General features: G+C 39.0%; 4 protein-coding genes across 7 annotated transcripts in view; 2 read left to right on the top strand and 2 right to left on the bottom strand.

The window, feature by feature from the left end:
* The window catches only part of RB195_003802 (uncharacterized protein), a gene marked incomplete at both ends in the record, with an annotated part of 28,938 nt that extends 25,568 nt beyond the window's left edge, over positions 1-3,370 (bottom strand). For both annotated transcript variants that reach the window (XM_064201608.1, XM_064201609.1), the window contains one exon: positions 3,254-3,370. In XM_064201608.1, coding sequence (XP_064057489.1) covers positions 3,254-3,370 — 117 coding nt within the window. The remainder of the gene's footprint in view (positions 1-3,253) is intronic.
* Positions 3,371-8,807: 5,437 nt separating this feature from the next.
* Positions 8,808-16,950, bottom strand: RB195_003801 (uncharacterized protein; the record flags this gene model as incomplete). 3 transcript variants are annotated; one of them, XM_064201606.1, is made up of 15 exons in its annotated part: positions 8,808-8,876; positions 8,952-9,068; positions 10,898-11,030; positions 12,169-12,293; positions 12,358-12,459; positions 12,739-12,882; positions 13,015-13,132; positions 13,217-13,249; positions 13,604-13,718; positions 15,117-15,273; positions 15,328-15,444; positions 16,259-16,324; positions 16,456-16,557; positions 16,681-16,713; positions 16,891-16,950. In XM_064201606.1, the coding sequence occupies 15 exons, from the start codon at positions 16,948-16,950 to the stop codon at positions 8,808-8,810; spliced, it is 1,491 nt and encodes a 496-aa protein (XP_064057486.1). The 3 variants fall into 3 exon arrangements, with proteins under 3 accessions (XP_064057486.1, XP_064057487.1, XP_064057488.1); XM_064201607.1 differs by lacking the exon at positions 13,217-13,249; XM_064201605.1 differs by lacking the exons at positions 16,681-16,713; positions 16,891-16,950 and having other exon boundaries at positions 16,456-16,530.
* Positions 16,951-17,069: 119 nt separating this feature from the next.
* On the top strand, positions 17,070-19,617 carry RB195_003800 (uncharacterized protein; the record flags this gene model as incomplete). The annotated part of the gene is made up of 12 exons (XM_064201604.1): positions 17,070-17,120; positions 17,255-17,374; positions 17,492-17,591; positions 17,691-17,797; positions 18,009-18,084; positions 18,154-18,279; positions 18,336-18,443; positions 18,531-18,662; positions 18,974-19,059; positions 19,111-19,253; positions 19,339-19,474; positions 19,552-19,617. The coding sequence occupies 12 exons, from the start codon at positions 17,070-17,072 to the stop codon at positions 19,615-19,617; spliced, it is 1,251 nt and encodes a 416-aa protein (XP_064057485.1).
* Positions 19,618-20,485: 868 nt separating this feature from the next.
* On the top strand, positions 20,486-21,037 carry RB195_003799 (uncharacterized protein; the record flags this gene model as incomplete). The annotated part of the gene is made up of 4 exons (XM_013451798.2): positions 20,486-20,620; positions 20,669-20,749; positions 20,815-20,895; positions 20,969-21,037. The coding sequence occupies 4 exons, from the start codon at positions 20,486-20,488 to the stop codon at positions 21,035-21,037; spliced, it is 366 nt and encodes a 121-aa protein (XP_013307252.1).
* Positions 21,038-22,114: the final 1,077 nt, after the last annotated feature.

Raw genomic sequence — 22,114 nt, 5'->3', positions numbered from 1 at the left:
GAAAAAGAGAGAATAATCCGGTTGCCAAGTTTGCCTTTTCTTCGGACGTGATTACCTACAATACATGCATCGAATGGATCAGACCCTGCGAATTAAGGTCAAGGAACAAGGTCCACTTTCACTTCAGTCCTCCAGAAGAACTCAAAGGTGGTATTGATCTCTTTCGGGTTCAAACTAACTCCTCTATGCTCCTCGGTTGTTACATTCCTTCTCACGTTATCCTCCTAGGACATTCTGGCAGATATTAATTGATTTTCGTTGAGATTTTTCTAAGGAAAAATAGAGAAACTAAAATATTTCAGACGTGCGCAAGAATTTGTTGAACACCCAATAGATTGCCTCCTCAATACTTTAAGGCCCTTATTTTATTTTACCAAAGTATTACCGTTATAAGAAAAGAGACATTCTAGGTTCGGAAAGTTTTGAACAGAAAGTGTAAAAAATCCAGAATCTTTCAGAAATGAATCGAAGCAAGTCTGACAGCAATGGAGAATGTTCTCGAAGCTTTTGCGTGTATGCAAGAATCTGCGTGCGCGCTTCTGTTAATTGCAGTACATGATAAGTGGACAACTGCCGCACGTCGCTTCGGACAGCGGCAAAAAAAGAGCTCGGGCTGCACCGTCAGACAATTTGTTCCGTTGCAGCCTCCTGAATTCTGGACAAGGTGTATCAGTGATTTACCCAACAAATAGGCGAAGGTTATAAATGTCCATGATAAAGTGTGTAGTGTTAGATCTTAACTGGTTTGAATAAAGTATTTAAATTAAAAAATAGAAACCTAAAACTTCAAAGATATAGAATGATATATAAGATATAGAATGCAAAACTAGTACACAAAAACTTCCGCCGATTCCACACTTTTGCAATCCTCCGATTAAATTCAAGGCTTAAATCCCAAGAAACCATTCTGAAGTCAAGCCTAAGGACGAAAGCAAATCCTTATCTCTACATAAAAAAGTCGGTTCCAATAAGTAAACGCGCATCTTTGAAAAAAAAAACTAGACAATGAAAATAAATATAAAAAAATAACTGTAAAAATATATAAATACTTTGAGCCTAATTAAACGAGGATTTTCAAACAGAAAAAGATGACCGCGAATATGATGCGTATAGGGAGAAACTTTCGTTCTATAGATGGAAGTCCGCTTCCTTTTTCTACACCTTTCCTAGACTAACTTTGCAATTTTTTCCAATTAAAACTGTATAAACTCAACTTAATAGAGTGATAAAAACAAACGCTCAAAAAAATCGTAAATTCTTCCGTAGATCTCTTTTGCATCTATGGAAGTTTCTCGCTTATGTCATTGAATTATTCCAGCGACGAGTGGAAGTAAAAATCTTATGCACTCCCAAACCGGAAGTTTCTTGCTTTACTGAAGGATAAAGGCGAATCAACGGATTCTCGTGATCTCAGACAAGTCTGACACACATTTATCTGTCCGAAGAGGTGAAAGGCTTCTCTGATTCCATGTGGGTTTCAAATGATCGACCATGTCAGTTCAATCGCAGCCAAACCACCTACCCACTCCGCTACACCCACACAGAAGTTAGTTTCAGAGATCTTAAAAGTTGAAATTTTATTGCTGCTTTACCGAACGATTTACAATTTCTGGAGTCACAGTCGAATTAAACTATTTCAATTTCAACCGATCGTAATCATTCTGTACGGTACCACTGAATGACCGCTTCCGAACGCCTGTAGAAAGAGACCGGATTCCGTGTGCATGAGCAAAGGCACGATTCACCCCTTGACGACAGTGTAACTCACATTTGATTCACAGCATCTCCATCATTTTTGTCTTGATTCCATCGTTTTGACTCTACGGTTGCACTACTACTCTCAATAAATCCTTGGTACTCGAAAGATGTCAAATGACGATCTCGGAAACATTATTCCGTACATAAATAAATAAATAAATAATTTCATATGAACCCTGGCTAGCCAAAAGTACAAAAAATGCCCTGTGATCAAGGGGAAAAACAAAAAATAAGATAAAAAGGAAGAACTTTCCACTCTATTCAAAAATTCCAGCTTAAGTCGTTGAAAGATAGTCAAGCGCTAAAAATCTTAAAATATAAAAACCGAAATAATAACCCTTTAAAAAACACTTCCGCGAATTTTCATGTCGTAGAAGAAGCATGTAGAGAAGTTAATCAAATTGAAATTCCGTAGAAAGCTGGTATTAGCGTCTATAAATTAATCAATACAATTAAACAAAATTTCAAATCTTGTATGAGAAGAAAATGACTCCAATCTTGTAAGGTGTAATAGCGCTCTGGAAAAAATACCAAATTAAGTTGAGTATGATTTTTCAAAACATAAGGCCGCACTCCTATTCTCATTCTCAAGAAATTCACCATAATATTCGCTTATACTTACTGACGTAGTTTGAACTATCCAACAAAGTTCCCTTTATGGACCATGGGTTAGTAATAGAAATTTCATTAATAGATAGCTGAACAGAATAAAACGGAATCAGCCTTATTAGAGTAAAAATAACACATAACAAAAAGTGTCTTTCGGGATACTTATTCTAACTTCTTCAAAAGAGAGATATAGTTTTCTTTTCCTCTTATATTTGCAATCTAACTAAACGCAGCTAACTAACAACCAAAATTCGTATAAAATTAGCCTTTAGGCAATTGGTTTTTCATGTAGAGGAGTTTGAGAGCTAGTAAATCAGGCTCCTTAGAGTGATCTCTTAAGAAAAAAGGGTCTGATGCATCTTCCGTGCAGCGCAACGATGTTGGCGACCAAATTTGTCTTCTGATAAAGCATTTGAAAAATGTTTCTACATTTTTACATTACAGTTTTGAAGATACACATCTCTAAAACCTAATGCCACTGATTCTTAAACTGCCACTTCCAAAACGGTTAATTTTCAACAGAAAAATTGCCGACAACCTCACATATTCGACGCAGTTTCTCAAAAATTTGTCGTGGATAGCGTACTTTTCCTATTCGTTGAATATTTGTTCTCATTAGTTATAACTGCAGCAAATAATAAAATGCCTCCGACTGCTTCCAATTTTTTAAAAAGCGCAACTTCTGCGATCAATATGCCAAAGATCTGCCGAAACACCTTCAACTTGCAATCCACGGCACAACACATACCACCTGCTGACAACAACAGACCCATTTCACAGCTAACAATAGGCGATGACATCCCAGCACTGAGTCAGTCTGACAAGCAGTCGCAACTCAAGAGGTGCGGACGACGCCGGTAAGTAGTTAAACACAGAAAAAACTGACCAGTTGATTGATGTCGGTGTTCTCTCGACCTTCGATTTGAATTTTTGGTGGTGGCTTACGAGAGTCCTCTTCGTCGGAATCACTGCTCACGGCGTACGGATCTTCATCGTCGGCCATTTTTCTGTTCAGAATATCTGCAACACATCCGAATAAGTGGAAATATACAGCTTGCCTTAGGTCACGTGAGTATAGCATTCGAAACGTTGTTTTTTGCGCTTAGAGACAAAATAACTTTCCCGGTTCGATTTTTAAACAAGCAGAATGCGGAACGAAACAAAGCAGCACTAATATTTTTTTGATATATTCAACTTTTCTTAGCGAAATTCCAGCCCTTCTCCTCTTCACCGTGAAGAGGATCCCTTTAATTTTAGAGCAAATCAGACAAATATTTCTGGATGAGGAGGTTCCTTGAGCTCCAGCGATCTACCAATTCAAGCATTATTTTGCTCAACACTGGACTGAAGCGCTTTATTGCAGAAAAAGGCGCATACAATCTAAATAGACTTACGATGGAGGAGAATGATTAATAATATTTACAATACACAAAGCATTTTTCTGACGAATGTTTCTTTTTTAGAAACAGAGAATGAATGAGAAGACGAGGGGACCAGAACGGAACATCCAACGCCTTTTCAAAAAGCTGTACAATCATCTATTCAAAAATCACCGATGTGTGGAATTTCCAACCAAAATTTGACCACATCTTTTGATTTGAGAAATTCAGCTGAAACCCCAATCAAGATTTCAGACAGATTGAGATTCTATACTGCTTCGGATGTTCTTGATTTTGTTTTTTGAAGACAAACACAAAACTACGTCTGGAAATTCTAAAACCGGTCGTTACAGTTGGAGCCGCTCAGAGAACGTCGAGAAAAGACAAATAGAATGTCAACTATATGAAAAGAAATGAAAGTGATGAAGAAGATAATTGATCCCGTTGTTGGCGAACGCAAAACAGGTGATTAGTAATAAACAGAATTACAAAAGTCGTAGAACAGCGGACACGATATGTATCTTCCAATTACTGGGAACGGTATCAAAATGAGCTATTCATGGATCTCTTTCAAACAAGCACCGTTAGAAAATCCACTTCCCAAGTGATTTTTTCATCGTCACTAGTAATAGGTGGATGTAGAACAATGTGGAGGCAGGACCGAATGCGTATAAGCTGGGAGAAGGATCTGGCAGCCGACTGTGCGCTTTACAACACCCACGGCCCGAGGGGGCGAGAGAGGACAAACAGAGGAGATGAGAGCGCTGAGAAAGAGGCAGTGAGGTAAATCTGCCACCAAAACATTATGAAACAATGGATCTTCGAAAAAAAATGAGAATAAAAAGACGGAGATCAACGAAAAATTCACACTGTCACTTTGTGAACAGAAAAAAATGACAAAAAGGGAATAAATTGATAAGGCGTATGGAAAATCAGGGTAGAAAAAGGATGTCGTAAAATTTGTAAAGGATAGAAAAATATTTGATGTTATCCAAACAGGTGCAAGAGCTAGTTTCTTACTAAAATTAAGATTACAAAGCTCGCAGCTCCATAAATTTACCTTTAAAACTATGCAGGGAACAGTAAAGAGTGCTAAAAGACAAATGAAACTCACCCGAAATTCATTCTGATGAAATTTCGACAGATCAAGAACCACATGAAATATTGAGATCCATTCGTCTATTCTCATCTCATTCCAGACTCTTCCTTGACACCTAAACGAATGAACAGAAAAAAGTGGACGATATTTTCTGCAGAGAAAAGGGTTACAACTAATTGATTATTTGGGGGAAAAACGCTTGGCGATAGGTGTGAACCATTCGTTTTGTTTTATCAAACATACGAAATGTTAAAAGAGGCTGAATTTAATGGATGAGATCGTACTCTTCTCTTTTTATCCCATTTTATACAAACAGTAAAATATTTTATTTATTTTTATTTTATACACAGTAAAATGTATTCAACATGATGACGCAGCACGTCCTCGTTGAAAACTTGCTCTGAGCTCGAGCTCTCTACCTATCCGGAGAAAACGAAGAACTCCCCGGACCCGTTTTCATTTTGTGGTTTGTGGATTTTCTGTATTTTATTTTCTGTACAATAATTCATGAAGAATAGAATTTAGTTCTAATGTAGTACTTCTCCATTAGCTCTACCGTTTGTTTTGGTCCCAGGGATGCCTCCGAGATCTTAATTTTGTATGGATTGAGCTTTCTTTCTGTTTGTTTAATTTGTTCCCTTTTTTGCGCACCTTTTTCAGATTTTCTAATAAAAGAAAACCCTTACACACTAGTCCAAAAGTTTCTCCTGATTCTAGGATCTCCTCAAAGACTTCAGTTTGCAGGAATTGAATTTTTGACTCTTTAATAGTGTAAGTGTGCATAGTTTGCTTCCTTCTGTGAAAATTGTTGAAATTTTACAATGATTCTGATTATCTCAAGCGCTAATCATGCACAATTACACAAAAAGAAAGCTGGACAGAAATAGAATCCATACACATTAAAATCTCAGAGGCAAATAATCTTAGGAGCAGAGTAAAGTATAGAGCTAACGGGATAGAATATTGAAGAGATCACATAGGTCACTAATTTATAATAGTGCACAACGGTCATTAGTGGCTTCGATTATTCCAGAAATTTGAGTGGAATTTCCAGGGAATAAACTGTTCATCTCGAAGACCACTGAGATGTATTTCCCTATACACTTATTTAAATCTTTCCGAATGCTCGAGGCACAAGCACACAGAAGTCATCTACTCCAAACACAGGGACTGAATCGCGCGAGGATTAGGCGTGAGGTATGTTGTAGGGTATCCATCGATATACACTGCGCAAATACTCCTCATAAAATAATGCAGTATTTTTTTTTGATTCTGGTATCGATACGCAAAGTCTTACTTAGATCCAGGTGTGTGTCAGGCCAATTTTTCCTTCCGTTTTTCATCTAAATACCTACTGGTTTCTGTCCCAACACCTGTTGATGGGCCAGAAACTCGTGGACATCTTAATAAAAGTGCGTGTGTTTGTGTACAAACCTTTCCAATAATGTTTTCCTTTGGAATTTGGTACTTCTTTTTCCAATGCGCATGACCGACCGTACGAAGGACTTTAACTTCAACATTCTTATTCTTATTTCGTGTGACCACCACTTCGTTCACCTTCACTGGTCTGTAGAATTTCAAAATAATAGCAGTTTCTGTAAATCCCACACAATCAAAATGTGAAAAGTTCCTAACAACTCTTTCCATTCTCCTTTTTTTAATAAGAAATATTTACATAAACTGCAAATTTTGCAAGAATCCCGGTATATGTGCCATCGTATAGGGGTACCGGACGCGATCGCGTCGCCCCACTCCTGGCTCAGCCGGGTAGCGGTGGAACTAGAGTGCGCAATTTCCACACAATGTGGACGAGACTTCGGCTCTTCAAGTGGTGTTAGCACAAGGATAATAAGAATGTTTACGATTATTTGATTACTACTATTCTTCAGCTCTTCACAAATGATCTCCGCTAAATGTTAACGATGTTTGCGAACGTAAACACGTAGCAAGCTCTATTACTATCATATTGTATTATTGTTATAACCGTTTATAATTGATTCACGATTGATTAATTGATTTATTCTAGTTGAACCGAGTTTCTGTGCACAAAAACGTTCATTTCAAAACAGGGCACAAGAACCGTTCTTTAGTCACAAATGACTTTGACATTTATCATTTAAAGGCATCACACCACGAATCTGACGTGGTATGGATTTCCGATGGACAAACTCCATACGGGGTCGTAGATGACGAGATCAAGGGTGCCTCCGCTCTCTCTCCCTGATCGTAGTAAAAAAAAACGCCGTGAAATACTCCGTTTTTCACTACGATTTCAGTTGCAGTTTGCTCCACTCTCGTACACGCCCCGCGTCCACCTGCGCAGCGGTAGAAAGCCAGTGAGTTCTCCCCCTAGGTTGCTGAAGGGGCTGGAGCGTATACGTGGAGGAGCGCTGTAACGTTCCTTATAGGAACTAAAGCAGTTTCCACGCCGTTTTTTAGGGTGATGAGAGAGAGATGAGCGGACTACCGCTGATTCCGCAATCTACAACTCCATCTCTAGCTTTTGCCGGATTCCCTCACAACGTCAGATTCTTGGTACGCTGCCTTCAAGTACAGTGTTACTTTTCCATTGGAGAAAACGATTGATTATCTTCTCTCTTCTAACCTCCTGAACTTTTCAGAAGTTGCTTTTGAATACAATACGTAGGATCTGTATTCACTGTGAGATCACCAGAGGAAGAGATGGATGGACTGCTAATTGATAATTAATTGTAGTAAAACCATTGAAAAAACGAGATTCTACCACTCGAAACGTAAGGTAGTTAGGGAGATATTCTATGTCTATAGCTTCGATTCCCCTTAACAGATAATTCCATTAACTATAATAGATCATACCTCTCTCCTTTGGCGGATAAGCGCAGACGGGAGATGAGATGAAGAACCCAAGATTGCATTTGTAATTGTCAGGTTTCAGGTGTCAGAAGCACGTTGTTCTCAGCGAGAGTTAACTTCCTATGCACTATTATACTCTAACTACTAAGAGATCAGTAATCATTGTTGTATGTGAATGTCCAGATTCAGAGTATAGTCGGGTCAAAACGACATGAAGCACGAGTGTAGTTACAACAGCGGTCGCATTGGAGCAACCCGTTTTTTTAACCGCTCGTAGTGTCCTACGAGTGGTCTCCTGGCAATTTGCCAAAGTGTCGTGGAGTGACCTCATCCAGAATCGATACTGGTCGATATTCTTTGGTTACTTTTATTCTTTTTCCTTTTTTTCTGGTTCTTCTCCTCTTTTACGTTTCTTTTCTGTTTTTTTTTTGTTTGCTGTATTTGTTTTCGTTATGTAGATCATAATCGTACTTGTACTGCTTTTAAGTTACTGTATTGCTTTTATTCGTGTACTTAGCTACATGTTAATGTTCTTTTTTGTTTGTAAGGGAGAAAGAGCGAAGAAACAAAAAAAGACGTACACACAGAAATAAATATAATTTTGAACCAAATTTCAAAAGCAAAACATGAGCAAAAACTAAGTAACTTAAGAACAATTTAGGTACAGTATAAATCTACAATACATAACAAAAGCGAATGCAGCGAACAAAAACACGAAAAAAAAGATACACAGAAGACGAGAAAACCTGAAAATAAAGGAAAGAAATGAAAAGAAACCAAAAATTGTAACTACACTGGTGCTTAATGTTCTCTGAACCGACTATATATATATATATATATATATATATATATATATATATATATTGCTGTTGCGCCCGCCAACTCTACAACAATGAAAAGGTTTTCACAAATACAGGATCACACCTTCCGTGTAATTACATTATTCCATGCTAGCTCATTGACATGACTTCTTTGCACAATTAATACTAACCTAGAAACTACAAGCAACTACTAGTTTGTGATTTCAGGACTTTCATGTCATTCATAGATACATCAATAACATATAAGTATTTACATCAATAATTAAGTACAAAAATTCCACATCAAAATCACCAATCCAATAAACAATTTTAAGAATGGCCTCTTTTTGATGCATGGGCTGCTTGTTTTATGAGGCGTCGCAGAGATGGTTCATTTTTCTAAAATCGATTCTCAAAGTTCACTGCTGCTGAACATCTAATCAAAAAATACGACATGAAAGCATAATAACTCACTGTAAGGGAAGCGTGCAGCTTATGTGCTTCAATGCGTTCTTGTTGATCACTACTGGTAGCAGCAGCAGTGCGAGTTCTTTCCAAAAGTATCATAAAACGTGGATGAAGTCGTATTCGCTGAAATTATATAGTAATTCTTGACGTTATCAAGCAGACAATTTAATACTGCTTTTAACAAAATATATCAGGAGATGGGGGGGGGAAGGGGTGGCGATTGGGGGTCCCCTTTTCCCCCCGACCGACAAAAGGTTCGAACCCCCCCTGGGGCCCCCCAACCCCCCCCCCCCCCGGGGGGGTAAAAAAAAAAAAGACTTGTGTGGGGGGAAAAAAAAAAAAAAAAAAAACAACCCCCCCCCCCCCCAAACAAAATAAAAACAAAACACCCTTAAAAAAAAAAAAAAAAAAAAAAATAAAAGAAAGGGGGGGGGGGGGGGGAGGGAAAAAAAAAAAACAAAAAAAATTTTTTTTATCAACAGTAATTCGGGAAGGTGACGCAACCGCATACAACAGAATGCAGTATTTGACAGTCTCTTGGGCTATATATTAATGAGTCAGAGGAGAGAGCCAAAAACATATACTCAAACGTGCTATTTTGTTACGTTTTTAGTATGTTTGCAGAATGTTTCGAGAAGCTGAAAAAGAGTTTGTGCTTCCAGGTTCCATCATCATCTCGTTTGACTGCTTGCAGGAGAGATCCGTCATAATCGATTGACAATTGAAGCTATAGTGCAAAACAACGGAGCCCTGGACCACCAAAGAGGCACTTTGAGCTTCCCTTAGTGAATACTTTATGTGAAATCCATCTTCTTAACCTTTTCGATTTGGATCGAATGATTTAATACTGGTGGAAAAGTAACCTCAAATCTTCCTGTTAATACAACCGCAGTTAAGCGGTACCGGCTTCCATTCTTCAGTTTATCAATCTCCACCTTGTTTTAAAATCGCGTATTTGGCTCATTTGTAAGATTGAAATCGTTAGACACTTCTCCAAAAATTGATGCATTGTGCGTTCGGTACCCATATCCTTGCCGAACACTTTCTTTACAACCTAAGTTCCCTACGCAACGCTGTTTATACGAACCTATATTGGAGAATCGCGTGGTTTTTCAATACATCCATGGTCTTATTGAATAAATACCTTAATAAAACCTAATTTGCAAAAGGCAATTCGACAGATGACCATGAAACAAAGAACACGAATAGCTCCCCATATCTTTTTTTTCTTCTCACTTTCTATGGTCCTCCGTGATTTTTCATTCATGTAGTAGTGTACGAAAGGTTTACGCAGTCTAAGAAAAGTCCTTTTCAATCAGTTTTATCGTTTGTTTTGCTCCTAAAAGTCCCCCAAGTCTATAGTTCCTACATGTTCAATTTCGGTCTCTTTTTGTGTAATTGTCCATGATTAGCGTTTGTGGGGTCGTAATCATAGTGAAATCCCAAAATCAGACCTAAAAAATGGTAAATGTGCACAACTTCATAAAAGTTGGACGGTGTTCGAGGTGCCCTAAATTCAGGAGAAAGCGCTGAAATAGCGAGGATTTTCTTAGTACTACGACTATGACAGGATGATTATTATGCAAAATTACACAAAAAATAGAGCGAAATTGAATCCCTGCAAACAAAGATCTTAGATGTATAAAAGTAGCATGACAAAAGACAATGGAAGAAAAAAAGTTGTTAATGCTGCATAATCATAACCGTGTACTTTTATACAGAAAAAAAAATTAAAGGAGGTGGAGCTTGTTGCATACTGTAGAGATGGCTCAGTGCACCCCTTTACCCGGGAAGCATCGCACTCAGGTAAAACACGTTCTATCCTGACTGTATCTACACGGAAACTAAATCCACTCAGATGGCAGTCACCGTAGTTACATGCTAATGAAAAGTAGCGATACCACATCAAAAAACTTAGTTATGTGCTCAACACAATTATTCAATGAACTCACTTCAACGGGCGTAGCAAATTCGAGCAGAGTTGTGAGTGTGCCATAAATCATAGAGTAGCTAGATGAAGGCTCATCAAATACCCGTTTGACAGCACGGAAAGCGCGACGCTTTGTTTCTTTGGTTCCGTGATCCCTTAAAATTCATTTTTATGCATATTCATCGGGGTCATAATACGATCAATCTGGTGAACAGGCTGCCGCGTTGAACACTGTTTCTCTGTCTTAACAAAACTTCATCTACATCACTGACTTTTTCTTACTCAAACTTCTAACACAAGGACGGGCCCTGTGCCTGCAGATGGGGCTGTGGTCCAGCCGGTATATATACCTCCGGTCTCTGGTGGAGTGTTTCAATTGATGGAACTGCGTCATCTAGATGTATGATGTGAGAAGATGATCATATCACTAAGAGTGACCAGCCTCCACCACACTATCCAGGAGTCCCAAGACCTTACAACCTGTTCTCTTAGGGCTGTGGTGGCGTTTCCTCACTCAGAATGAACGTGAATGCTGGTCGTCAGCCTCAATTCTCTTTCCGCGCTCAAGGTTCATGCCCTCCTTCCCCCCCCAAATGCTAGAGCTTTCACGCATATAAGAAGATCGCTCAAAGATATCACATCTTTGTTTTGGGACATAAAATATCACTCGACAGGAGCACTTTTAAGGTGTCGACTGGAACAGAACACCGTAGAACATAGTCCAGAAAATCGAACAGGTGCAACCAGGGAAAAAGCAGATTTTCCGCAAAGCACAGAAAAAAAACGTTTTCTTGACGTTGAAGGGTACTGGCAGGTAAATTCATTTTTGCGCACATCAATTTCATCTTTTAAAGACAAAAAAATGTATTCATTCCATATATCTGGAGTTGGAAATTTCCCCACTAGGCAGATAGCCGTTGATGAGGGGGTCTACAACAGTCTTGGTTTGGAGTGAAAATATCCAAAAATACTTTGCTCCAATTTTGCAGGGAAAATGACGTGACTTTTAGACATACATATATATATATATATATATATATATATATATATATATATATATATATATATATATATATATATATATATATATATATATATATATATATATATATATATATATATATATATATATGTGTATATGTATATATATATATCATGTTTAAGGAGGCAAGAGGTGAAGCTGCGACTGTAATCTCTTAGAAATTCACATCTTAATAACAATACACTTTCGGAGTACATGTGTATAAAACAAAAACAGGAAGCGGAATGAGTAGTAAATAAAAGCAAACAAACTTTATGATGAAGATCAACGTTTTCCCCGCGAAATCTCTCAGAGCCCAGTGATTGTCCGATTCTGGCCTTGTGCAAACAACGCGACCAAGCATGCAACTCATCAAGGAAGGAAGAAACTCATGAAGCTATAAGATGTGAAAATAATGCAAATGAGAACTATGGTCACAGAAAATTTTCAAGAAAACTCACAACACCGTCCAACTTTACAGACTTGTTAACAGCGACTGCTCTCATCATCCGTACCACATAGATTAACATCGAAAGGCATCGGTGGACAATATTGCATCGTATCTGAACACCTACGGAATTCTTGTCTAGAATAGACAGAACCATGAACTACACTGGGAAGAAAAGAAGTGTTCAGATACGATTTAAGAAATTTCCTGAAGTTAAGTTCCGTCAACATATTTACTATAACCATATGATATGATATAGATTAATTTTTAATTTTGATCCCGCTGTAAACTTCAGTACATGATGGATAGATAACGCTCTGGGCAAATGCAAGGCCCATCGGGAGTGAACCTAGACATCTGCTAAACAATGGAACGTGAAGTTTGGTACACTCACTGATGTGTAAATTAGTCTTGACAAGCGAGGAAGCAGCACTTGTATCCCAGTGTCCCTCTCGAGAGATTGCAACGCCTGTTGTCGTTTTCGGTCATCCTGTCCCACGCAAGCCTCCACAATCTCTTTTAGATAAATTTGTTGCTCCTGGAAGGTCTTTGATTCAGTACTCATGTCATAGCTATTTGGCTTCTGGTGGTAAATGGAATAAAATAACGGCGATAGAAACAATGGCAATAGAATCAACACAATTTCTAAAAAAAAGGTAAGCTAACGAACCACTGATAGAGGTTCCACAAAAGAAGGTTTGATAAGAATCTGCTCCTTCCTGGGCACTCCTTGAGTAGCTAAACAGTAAGACACCGATGGTGCAGCAGACTCGCTCGGGAGTGGTACTCTGGAATGCCTTCATTTGAGGCGCAAAACCTCATAATTCTTAGAATTCCTTTCATTCGATTCGATATTGTTTGGAAGTACTCACCTCTCTGGTGAATGATCATCTAACCGATCTTGCCTGAAAATTCTCAATGATTCAAAACAAACAGTTTCTTGGAATACTAATAAATTAAGAGGCGCTGGTTTTCTAAAGCAGAATTCCGTGCATCACCCACCGAAACTAATGGTAAAATCGGAGCACTGTGCAATATTTATATTAAATTAATTGGAAATGGTGAACATTTCATACAGTATCAGTTAAAAACAAAAATATTCCTCCGTATTATTACTATTACTTTTCGCAGTTCAATATTTACTTGCAGTACGCAAGAAAATATTGAACTGAAAAAAGGAGTTCTTGTGTGTGATAGTACGTGCTGCTAACACACCACTACAGCCAATTTGTTAAACTACTGAGGACTGAAGCACACACCTCTTTCTTAACGCAGCTGGTAGATCCACAGAAGTGACGCTGGTTCCTTGTGCAGTTTTTTTCGCCTTCTTTTCCGGTGGCGGCTCCTCTTCGCTATCTACCCGGATCCAGTGGACTAGAACATGATTCTTACCTAGCAAAACTGCTTCAAAACCACGTAGAAATCAGAAAAAACTAGATAAGGATAACGAAATTTAAAGATCTCAGGTGAAAACACCTACAGGGCAACAATGCAAGGAAACTCGTATCACTCAGTTCAGTTTAATGGAGGAACTAGCATCACTGCAGCTTCTCCATATCACATCGTATCTAGTTTAATTTCTACGTTCTTTCTCCTCACACCCCGCTGAAAATAACTACTGGATAACACAATCCGTTTCGCAAGAAATATGACTGCTTTCTTCTGATTTCCACTCTGCGTATCACATTTACCATTTAACTTGTATATTTTGGAAAGTTGACTGTAGTAGGCGTACCTCAAAGGTGTAAAAGTGGATCAAAACATCTGACAAAGTACTTGTTTTGTTTTCAAATGGTAGATTTTCCAAATTAAAGCTTAGTAAACTTTTAGTAGTAGAGAAGTGTAGTTTAGGTTGAAAATGCGCGAAATAGATAAAATAGGAATTTCTGGCTACTTTTAGGAATATATATTGTATTCTGCTTATCTCTTAACATTGCAGCGTGTATTTTGAGTTATAGAACTGTAGTTTGATAGAGTAAAGAAATATATAACCCAGTTACCTGCATCACTACAGGTATGAGGTCCGTATTTCTTTGTGTTTCACAATTTATAAACCTGTTTAATGAACTCAATATTGAGTGCACTCAGTTCGACTGAGCGCGAGTCAACTGAACTCATTCGCTCACTTTTCATAGCTGGTAATTCTAAGCACTCCTTCCATTCCCTTCGTACTAATCGCTGCAATAAGAGATCCTAATTATTTTTGCCTATTTTGATTTTTTTTCCACTATAACATGACACCTTCAAAGACCTATTTCGAAGTAAACAAGAACTACCATAAAGTATCTGAACTGTAGTCAGTATCATTGTCACAGGCAGAGCAGTAAAGAGATGCAGTAAAACAGAAAGTGTTCACTACAAAGAATGCATCAAGCTTCGTTTCCGTTATCATAATAGTTACCGATGCTACGCGCATCATCCTCGAATATTCAAAAACTCAAAGCTCTAGTTGTTCGTTGAAAAATCGTAGATAGATCTGAACCAAACCTATAGTCAGAAGGAGCAATATAATTTGATGCGGCAAAAGTGTATCGCAAAAGTCACTATTGGTTTGGCAAAAATAACAGAAACCAAGAAGAACAAGAAACATTGTATAAGGAGTGCACTGTGTGCATTTAAACTTCAAACAAACAAAGGAATTGGAATTTATAAGCACTGAACAGAAGTCATTAGATGATAAAGTTTCACTCGAAGAAATAGGTACGAGCTCGACTACGAACGAAAGGAAGTGGAAGAAGCAAGAGCGAGTCCTCACAATATGCAATCTCCTACCTCGAATGTGCCTTTTCACAGGCACTTTTGTCTGTGGAGGCTGGGTAAGCGGTAATACATCAAGGTCCAAGTCTTCTCTAACATAAAGCTGTTCTCCACCTGCCATGCGCAACTGTCGAACGGAAGGCAAAGAACGAGTTAGGGCACCGACAGGTATCTAGACTAGTACAAATCTCATCAAGGAAGGAATTACGAGCAATAGAATCCCTACTGGTAATCCAAAAGACCGCAGAGATAACTCTAAATCTTCCACTTTTACAGTTCTCCGACGACCATGGCGAGCGAACAGGTGAGCGGCCATTGCAGAACGAGTAATAACTCGAGTCAGCTTAAACAGCTTAATTGCAAGAAAAACTTTTTTCACGTAATGATAAAGAAAAACCGAGAAACACCATCAGGTCAGTATTTGATCCAAGGATGAAATCAGAACCATGTCGAACCTCACGTTCAGAATCATACAGAGCATGTCAGATGGCTGCCCAAACATACATGCGATAGTCGGGCCCGATGCTCCAACTCCCTTCACTTCTGGACTGTCAGCAAAAAGATTCACATCACTTGAGTTGCACCCCATGAGCTAGGCCCCTTCACCTGAGGAGGTTCCGAGTCCTCCCTATAGCACGTATGTGCCCACACCCTTCACTAGAAGAAAAAGAAGTGGGCATGGTGACTTATTTGGTTTATTTGGCGGAACTTGTAACTTAAATTGATCAAAAGAGCAGGTGTACCTTAGCGGGAATACAACACCATGACAACTGACACGTGAAAATGTGGTCTGATCAAAAATACCCACAGAAAGCGACGTGATCCCTTGCGTATGGTTGGATCCAAACGCACAAAAAAGAACCAATTGAAAGAAAAAGATACACCACAGAGGCTCAAAGAGCGCCGAACATGAATGTCGCGCGATCACTGTAACCGTTAGGTTACCACTTCTGCTTATATTAATTTCATTTGCAAGCTTCATTAGGTAGACTACATCACCACACCTCACTTTTGCTTTTTTTTCACCTATTTGAACCTCATTTGGGCAGCTGGTTCCATGTTCTGGATATGGACTGAACATAAACTTTGACGTAGCTGTGGTCTCTTTGGATCAAATGTTCTCCTGACAGTGTAGTTTGGTAAAGAAAGAACCATACCTTATCTGCAAGACATTGCAATGCAGCTGGTGTGAGATTAACCACACCGACAGAATCTCCAACAATCTAAAATATACTTGAATTATCTCATAAAGCCAGGGAAGTCAGCTAAAAAGATGAGGACAGAAGAATTTAGGGTAGAAAAGAAAGGAGGGAGTGGTGCACTTTTCTTTAGGAGTAATGAAACATGAACTTACTCTCACATATTGCGGCTCAATACGAGCAGGAAACGACTGCGCAAATGAAGAAGTGCTCGCACTCGCGGTTACCATTTTACTGTCCGTCACGGAAGCACATTTCTGAAGCCGTTCCACGAAAGATACTTGATGAAACCGACAAGGATCAAGCCTACGTGTGATAAACGGAGCAAACGACAGCAGTTTCTAAACAAATAAGCAAGACAGACTCTTCCTACCCCGCACCTCTGAAACCAGTAGAATGAGTGTGGACGACTGCTTTTAAAAATCAGAGTTAGCGGCAAGCTCAAAATAGCAAGTGTAGTTACGGCCACGACAACGAAATTGCACGTGAAATTTTCCATTTCGTATATTCCGAGGTTTATGGGAAGGTTGTTATGCTTACTACCTTTTATGTAGTAAACTTCGAACTCCAACAAAACTGAAGATGATCACTCTTCGAAATGTTTTAATTCCTTGCTCCCATGGCGATGTTGATGCCAGTGCTTTTTCCATCAAACAATTTTTTTAGTCTATGGGAAGCTTCTTTTGTGCTCTACGCCATCCTATACATTTTTTTTCGCTATACAGTGATATGATTAAATGACTTGTAGTTCCACCTTCCTGCAACTCTGATGGCGGACGTCTGGAAATCGCAAGGTCGCAAATTCTGCGAAATTTGCAAGGTATATGTTTTGTGCAAACTATCTTGCTGTTCCATGAAATGTTGTCAGATTTTGAATCCTCGAAAGCGGCTATCCGCTATGATTTGCTCCATTCTCTAGTGCTCACTACCACCCTTAAATATTGGAAACTGTAGGTCTGGTTCGGAGATAATCGCGCTTCCATCGAGTTCCATGAGAGAGGTAAAAAGCACAAAGATAACTTGGCCGCAAAGCTTCGCGAGCTTGGCAAGAAAAGTCGCGAGCAGGAGAAAATGGTAAGTACACCCTCAAAAATATCTATAATAAAGCCACTTTATTAATTTTTACGATACTTATTCGTTCTATTAGGTAATTTACGGACTTGTTTTTGTTTAAAACATCACTTTCTTAAGCAAGCTAAAATGAGCAGTGCTTTGGCTGCAATGGAAGCTGCAGCTCTCAAAGCAATGCGAGATAATGGAGAAGGAATACAACACGGACCTGCCTTGCCAGGTCAGTTGAGAATTCTATGTAACTATGTATGACTCATGTAGATACCTCTTTTCTTCTGTTTTTTTTTTTTGCTGATACTAACGTTCTTTTCTGTTTTAGCAACTGGTCTAACTTCTAAAATCTTTGATCCCCGTCTATTCAAAGATGTTGGTGCGATGGCCCGTGAATTAGGTAGACGAAAAAATGAAGCGCAAGAGTTGAAAAGAGTAAGTGATGTTAAATGGAGCTTTTGCGTGGATTCTCGATGTTGGGGTCTCTCCAGTACAAGAATAGAATGTAATTGACGAATGCCCTAGTGAAAATCTGCCATTCTCACGGGAATTTCGAAACTGTGCAAATCTTAATCTCTAAAATTGACGGGAATCCTTCTTCGAATTATCATCTGAAAAGAGATAGATATGCTGCTTCAATTTTTAGACTGCTCCTCCTCCCATCCCTTCGGCTCCTACAAAATATTATCGAAGAGAGGTATCGGTCAAGGTAGAGTATCCAGGTAGGTTTCCTATTTATCATTCTTGGAACATGGTGTGCTGTGGACATGCTTTTCTCAATTTATGTTCAGAATTAAGTATTCCTGTAATGAAAGAAGAGGTAGAAGCCACCACCTCATCTCCTGATAAAGTTTGGGTAGAGGCCGACGCTGGTGATGGAAGTGGATCGAAATATTATTTTCATATGTATACTGGCGGTAATGGTGGCTAGAATTGCTTGTGTGGGAAAGTATCTGCTATGCTAACTTTTCAGAATCCAAGTGGGAACAACCTGATTCTTTTTACACAGTAGAAGAGTACCAAAAATACCTCACATCCATAGAGCAGTGTTCCGTGAAACCTGAGCTTCAATCACCAGGAGGTGAAGAATCCCTTACTTAGGATTTTTCCTTCTTTTCTGTCCTTTTTTTCAAACAGTTTTACTCATAACGAAGTTCATATGTTCTAGAGGGCGAATCTGCAACTAGTAAGATTGTCGATGATGCACGAACCGAAACAGAACCTTCAGTTAAATGCGAGGATCTTGACACGTCTTCTGGTTTCCATGTTGACTTGGGAAATATTCCTCTTCCTTCTGTCGGTAATTGTTTTCTCACTAGATTTAAATTGCATCTGCTTCTCCGCTTTTCTGACGTTCCTTCTCGCAAGGGAGTGACGATCTATTGCGCATTCTATAGCACAATATTGGTTTGGTCTCTACTTCTTCTCATTCTAAACTTACCTGGTTTTGAAACATAATGGACTGTTTATGCTGAATAGTGCACCGTTTATATTGTGGAACTATTGTTGTCGCTTCAGTACCTTAAGGGGATAGATAATGTCTTGTTTGCATTCCGATGACTGTTGCTTGCTTTAGTTTCAGAACTAGTTTCTTCTCCATTGTCATTCCAGGTACGTCTGAAGCTGAGTCAATTGTCACTGTAAAGGAAGAGCCTCCGTCTGGACATGTTGAAGATGCTTCAGTTACTCAATCCGAGGTAGTATTCAATACAGCAGTGGTCTCTCGATAGTTATTTGACTTGTTTAAGGATCACAGCGGATCTGCAGAAGCAGCGCATACTAGTCAGGAAGCCATAGAAGTTTCAGATGTGATCAACGACAATGAAGGTGAAGTTGAAAAAACACCAGTTGGGCCTTTCGGTAGTTGGACGAGAGTGAAAGAGGTCAACAAGTAGGTTGAGCTAGTCACTAGTTTTTGCTTTCATGTTTGTATATGTACCGAAAAAATCAGAGTACGAATGACTTAATGCAACCAGGAAGCCAGTTTTCTCGCCGTTAACCGCCAAATTTCGTGCTGAAGAAGAGCGGCAACGAAAGAAGGAAGAAGAACGAGAAAAGACGGAACCCAAAGTAGAATTTACTGAGAAAACGAGTGCTGTTCTCACTAAAAAGGTCTTCAATTTTTGGAATAGTACCTTTTGTGTACTTCTAGTTTGCAGCTCTTTTCCTTACAATGTCATGTAGTTTAGGTGAAGGGACCGATAGAATTTAAAAAGAGAACAGCTACAAAGAATGTAAGGCAGAGGGCACAGTAACAGGTAAGCTCCTTGTTTCTCGATACCGGATATGATGTTTGAAACATACAAACAGAATATGATGTAACAACAGCAAATATATGTTGCTACTAGTAAAGACGTTTACCTAACGTTAATTGACAGGCACTCTTCATATATCATGACGTTGCTGATTGGTCGAAGGAACATTGGACGAAAGGTTCATTCGTTTGACTCTGCGATAAAAAGAGTATTCCTCGATTTTTTTCCTTTTTGTCAATGTGATATACTGTTTAATTGCATAATTGAGCAGTAAAAAGGCTAGTACTACCTTAGAAAGCCAAGACCGACCTCTTTAATTTTGAGGTTTTACAATCTTCGCAGGGTAGCGATGCGTAGGTCTAATATGAAGTGCTAGCAATAAATTATTCGCGAAGAACCTTATCTGCGCGAGTTTTCCTTGCAACGTTACCACCTTTCTGTCATCACGTGCCTCTTTCGATCGCAGGTTTTGTTGTCAACTGGTATGGTCCTCTAGAAAACGAGAAATTCAACATTTTAATGTGCTTCAGAAATAAAAAAAAACTATTTGGGAAATTTTAGCGGCCATTCTACCAAGTAGCACTCATTCGCCTACTATCCTATTTAAAAAGAAACCTCTTTATTATTTTCTCTTGTTAGATCAAGACAATTTAACGGGTTTTTCTATTGTTGTTGCTATCTTTTCTAATAACGTCACGTTGTTTGTATCAATTTTTCTTTGTATTTCGAGTATTGTGCTACTTCTTAATAAATTTGATAACTTATGTCGCTTTTTTATTTGAAGTGGTTGCATCCCTTTCAGTGTTTTATTTCCATCAGACGTGTTTCCTGTTCGAATTGAATTGAATTTCTTCCAATTTCTCTAGATATGGATGAAGACGACGATTTATTCGGATCCGATTTAGATGATGATGAAAAGAGGGACAAAGGAAGTCCTGAGGACAAGAAATTTTTCTTTCGAAAGGAACTGCGATCCATGCTATACGGGTTTGGCGATGACAAAGTAAGCAGTATCAAAAATGTTGTTCATATATTTAGTTTCTGAGCCTAGGTTCCGTATGACAAAACGTTAGAGACGCTCGAGGGAATAGTTTTGGACTACATAAAGGAACTCTGTGAACGAGCCATGAATGTGAGTAACAGTTCCGTGAGTTCACCTCTTTCGGCTTACACACAGGCATCTATCAATACGTTTAGGTTGGGAAACCAGATAGAATTGCTCTAGAGGATATTCATTACTTGATTCGGAGGGATCCTAAGAAGTTTGCTAGAGTGAAGGTATCTTTTGTCACCACTTTGTTAGCAGACTTTGGCTCCACTTGCGCTTTAAAACTGCTGTTTCATCTTCAAGGATCTTCTATCAATGAGTGAAGAACTAAAGAAGGCTCGCAAACAGTTCGATGATGTTAAACAACTTTAATTCGTGTTTAAACTTAAAGAAGTGCGTGTACATAATTTATGTTGCATTCCATATGAATTCTGACTCTTGTTCATCCACGCTCTGCTTAGACAAGCAGAACGATAATAAAGCGATGTGCTGCTTATATGTTCCTTATTTATTCTATTCGACTCGTCTCACTAACTGCTGCCCGAACTTCTGTGTGTATACCATTGGCTCTGGAGACTATGGCAAAACAGTAGTCACTTATTGTTCTATAGCAGCCTCCACACTACTATCATTAGAACTGACACTGATTAGCTGTGCCATATTCCTCAAAGAGGGGTATTTAAGTCCGGATAGACTGCTGAGAAGATGGTCTGCTTTGTACGAGCTTCTACTCGTTTTCAGTGGGGATTGGTGGATCGTAGACTATGGAGAGAAGGGTGATTCCGTCCATTTCTTCGTAATTGGCGTAAAAAACTGCCCGGAAGATACGGCTTTGAGCGCTCCGGTGCGCTATTTTCTACAACGAGTTCGATTGGAGCGCGCCAGCCTTGTGCACGAAACGCATCTTCCGGACCGTTTTTACAGCAATTAGGAAGAAATAGACGGAACCCCCCTCCATAATCTACTATCCCGTATAAGAATACTCCACCTGAAATCCGTACCACCTCAGATTCGTGGTGTGATGCTTTTAAGCATCACAAAAAGGTATTGTGATCGCGAAATGAGTTTATATTGTTCAGCACTTCGGACAGCTCCTAGATTTAAGTCTGCAGAAATGTTGAAATATAAAACTCCGCCATTACATTTACTACGTTTACTATAGCAGTTCGAAATAGATTTATTCATGAACTAGAAGACGCTAGAAACGGTGGAGATGGGACCATCGCTAGCCTAACTCGGACTGGGGAGATGAGTAGGATTAGCGAGTGTCATCTCTTAATCCCAACCGCTTCGTTGCCTCGATCACAGCCGCTTACGCAATTGCACCGAGCATCAAGTCATTTTACGAGACGACTGAAACAAGCAGTTCTTCGTACCCATCACTGGAAGCTAGAGGAATATTTCTTGATAGGGACTTTCCTGACAGGTCCCTGACAAAGTTGGCAGATT

This window comes from Necator americanus, chromosome IV (genome assembly GCF_031761385.1).
Source record: "Necator americanus strain Aroian chromosome IV, whole genome shotgun sequence".
NCBI lineage: Eukaryota > Metazoa > Nematoda > Chromadorea > Rhabditida > Ancylostomatidae > Necator > Necator americanus.
The sequence above is the reverse complement of the archived record's forward strand: the minus strand, read 5'-3'. Positions and strand labels throughout refer to the sequence as shown.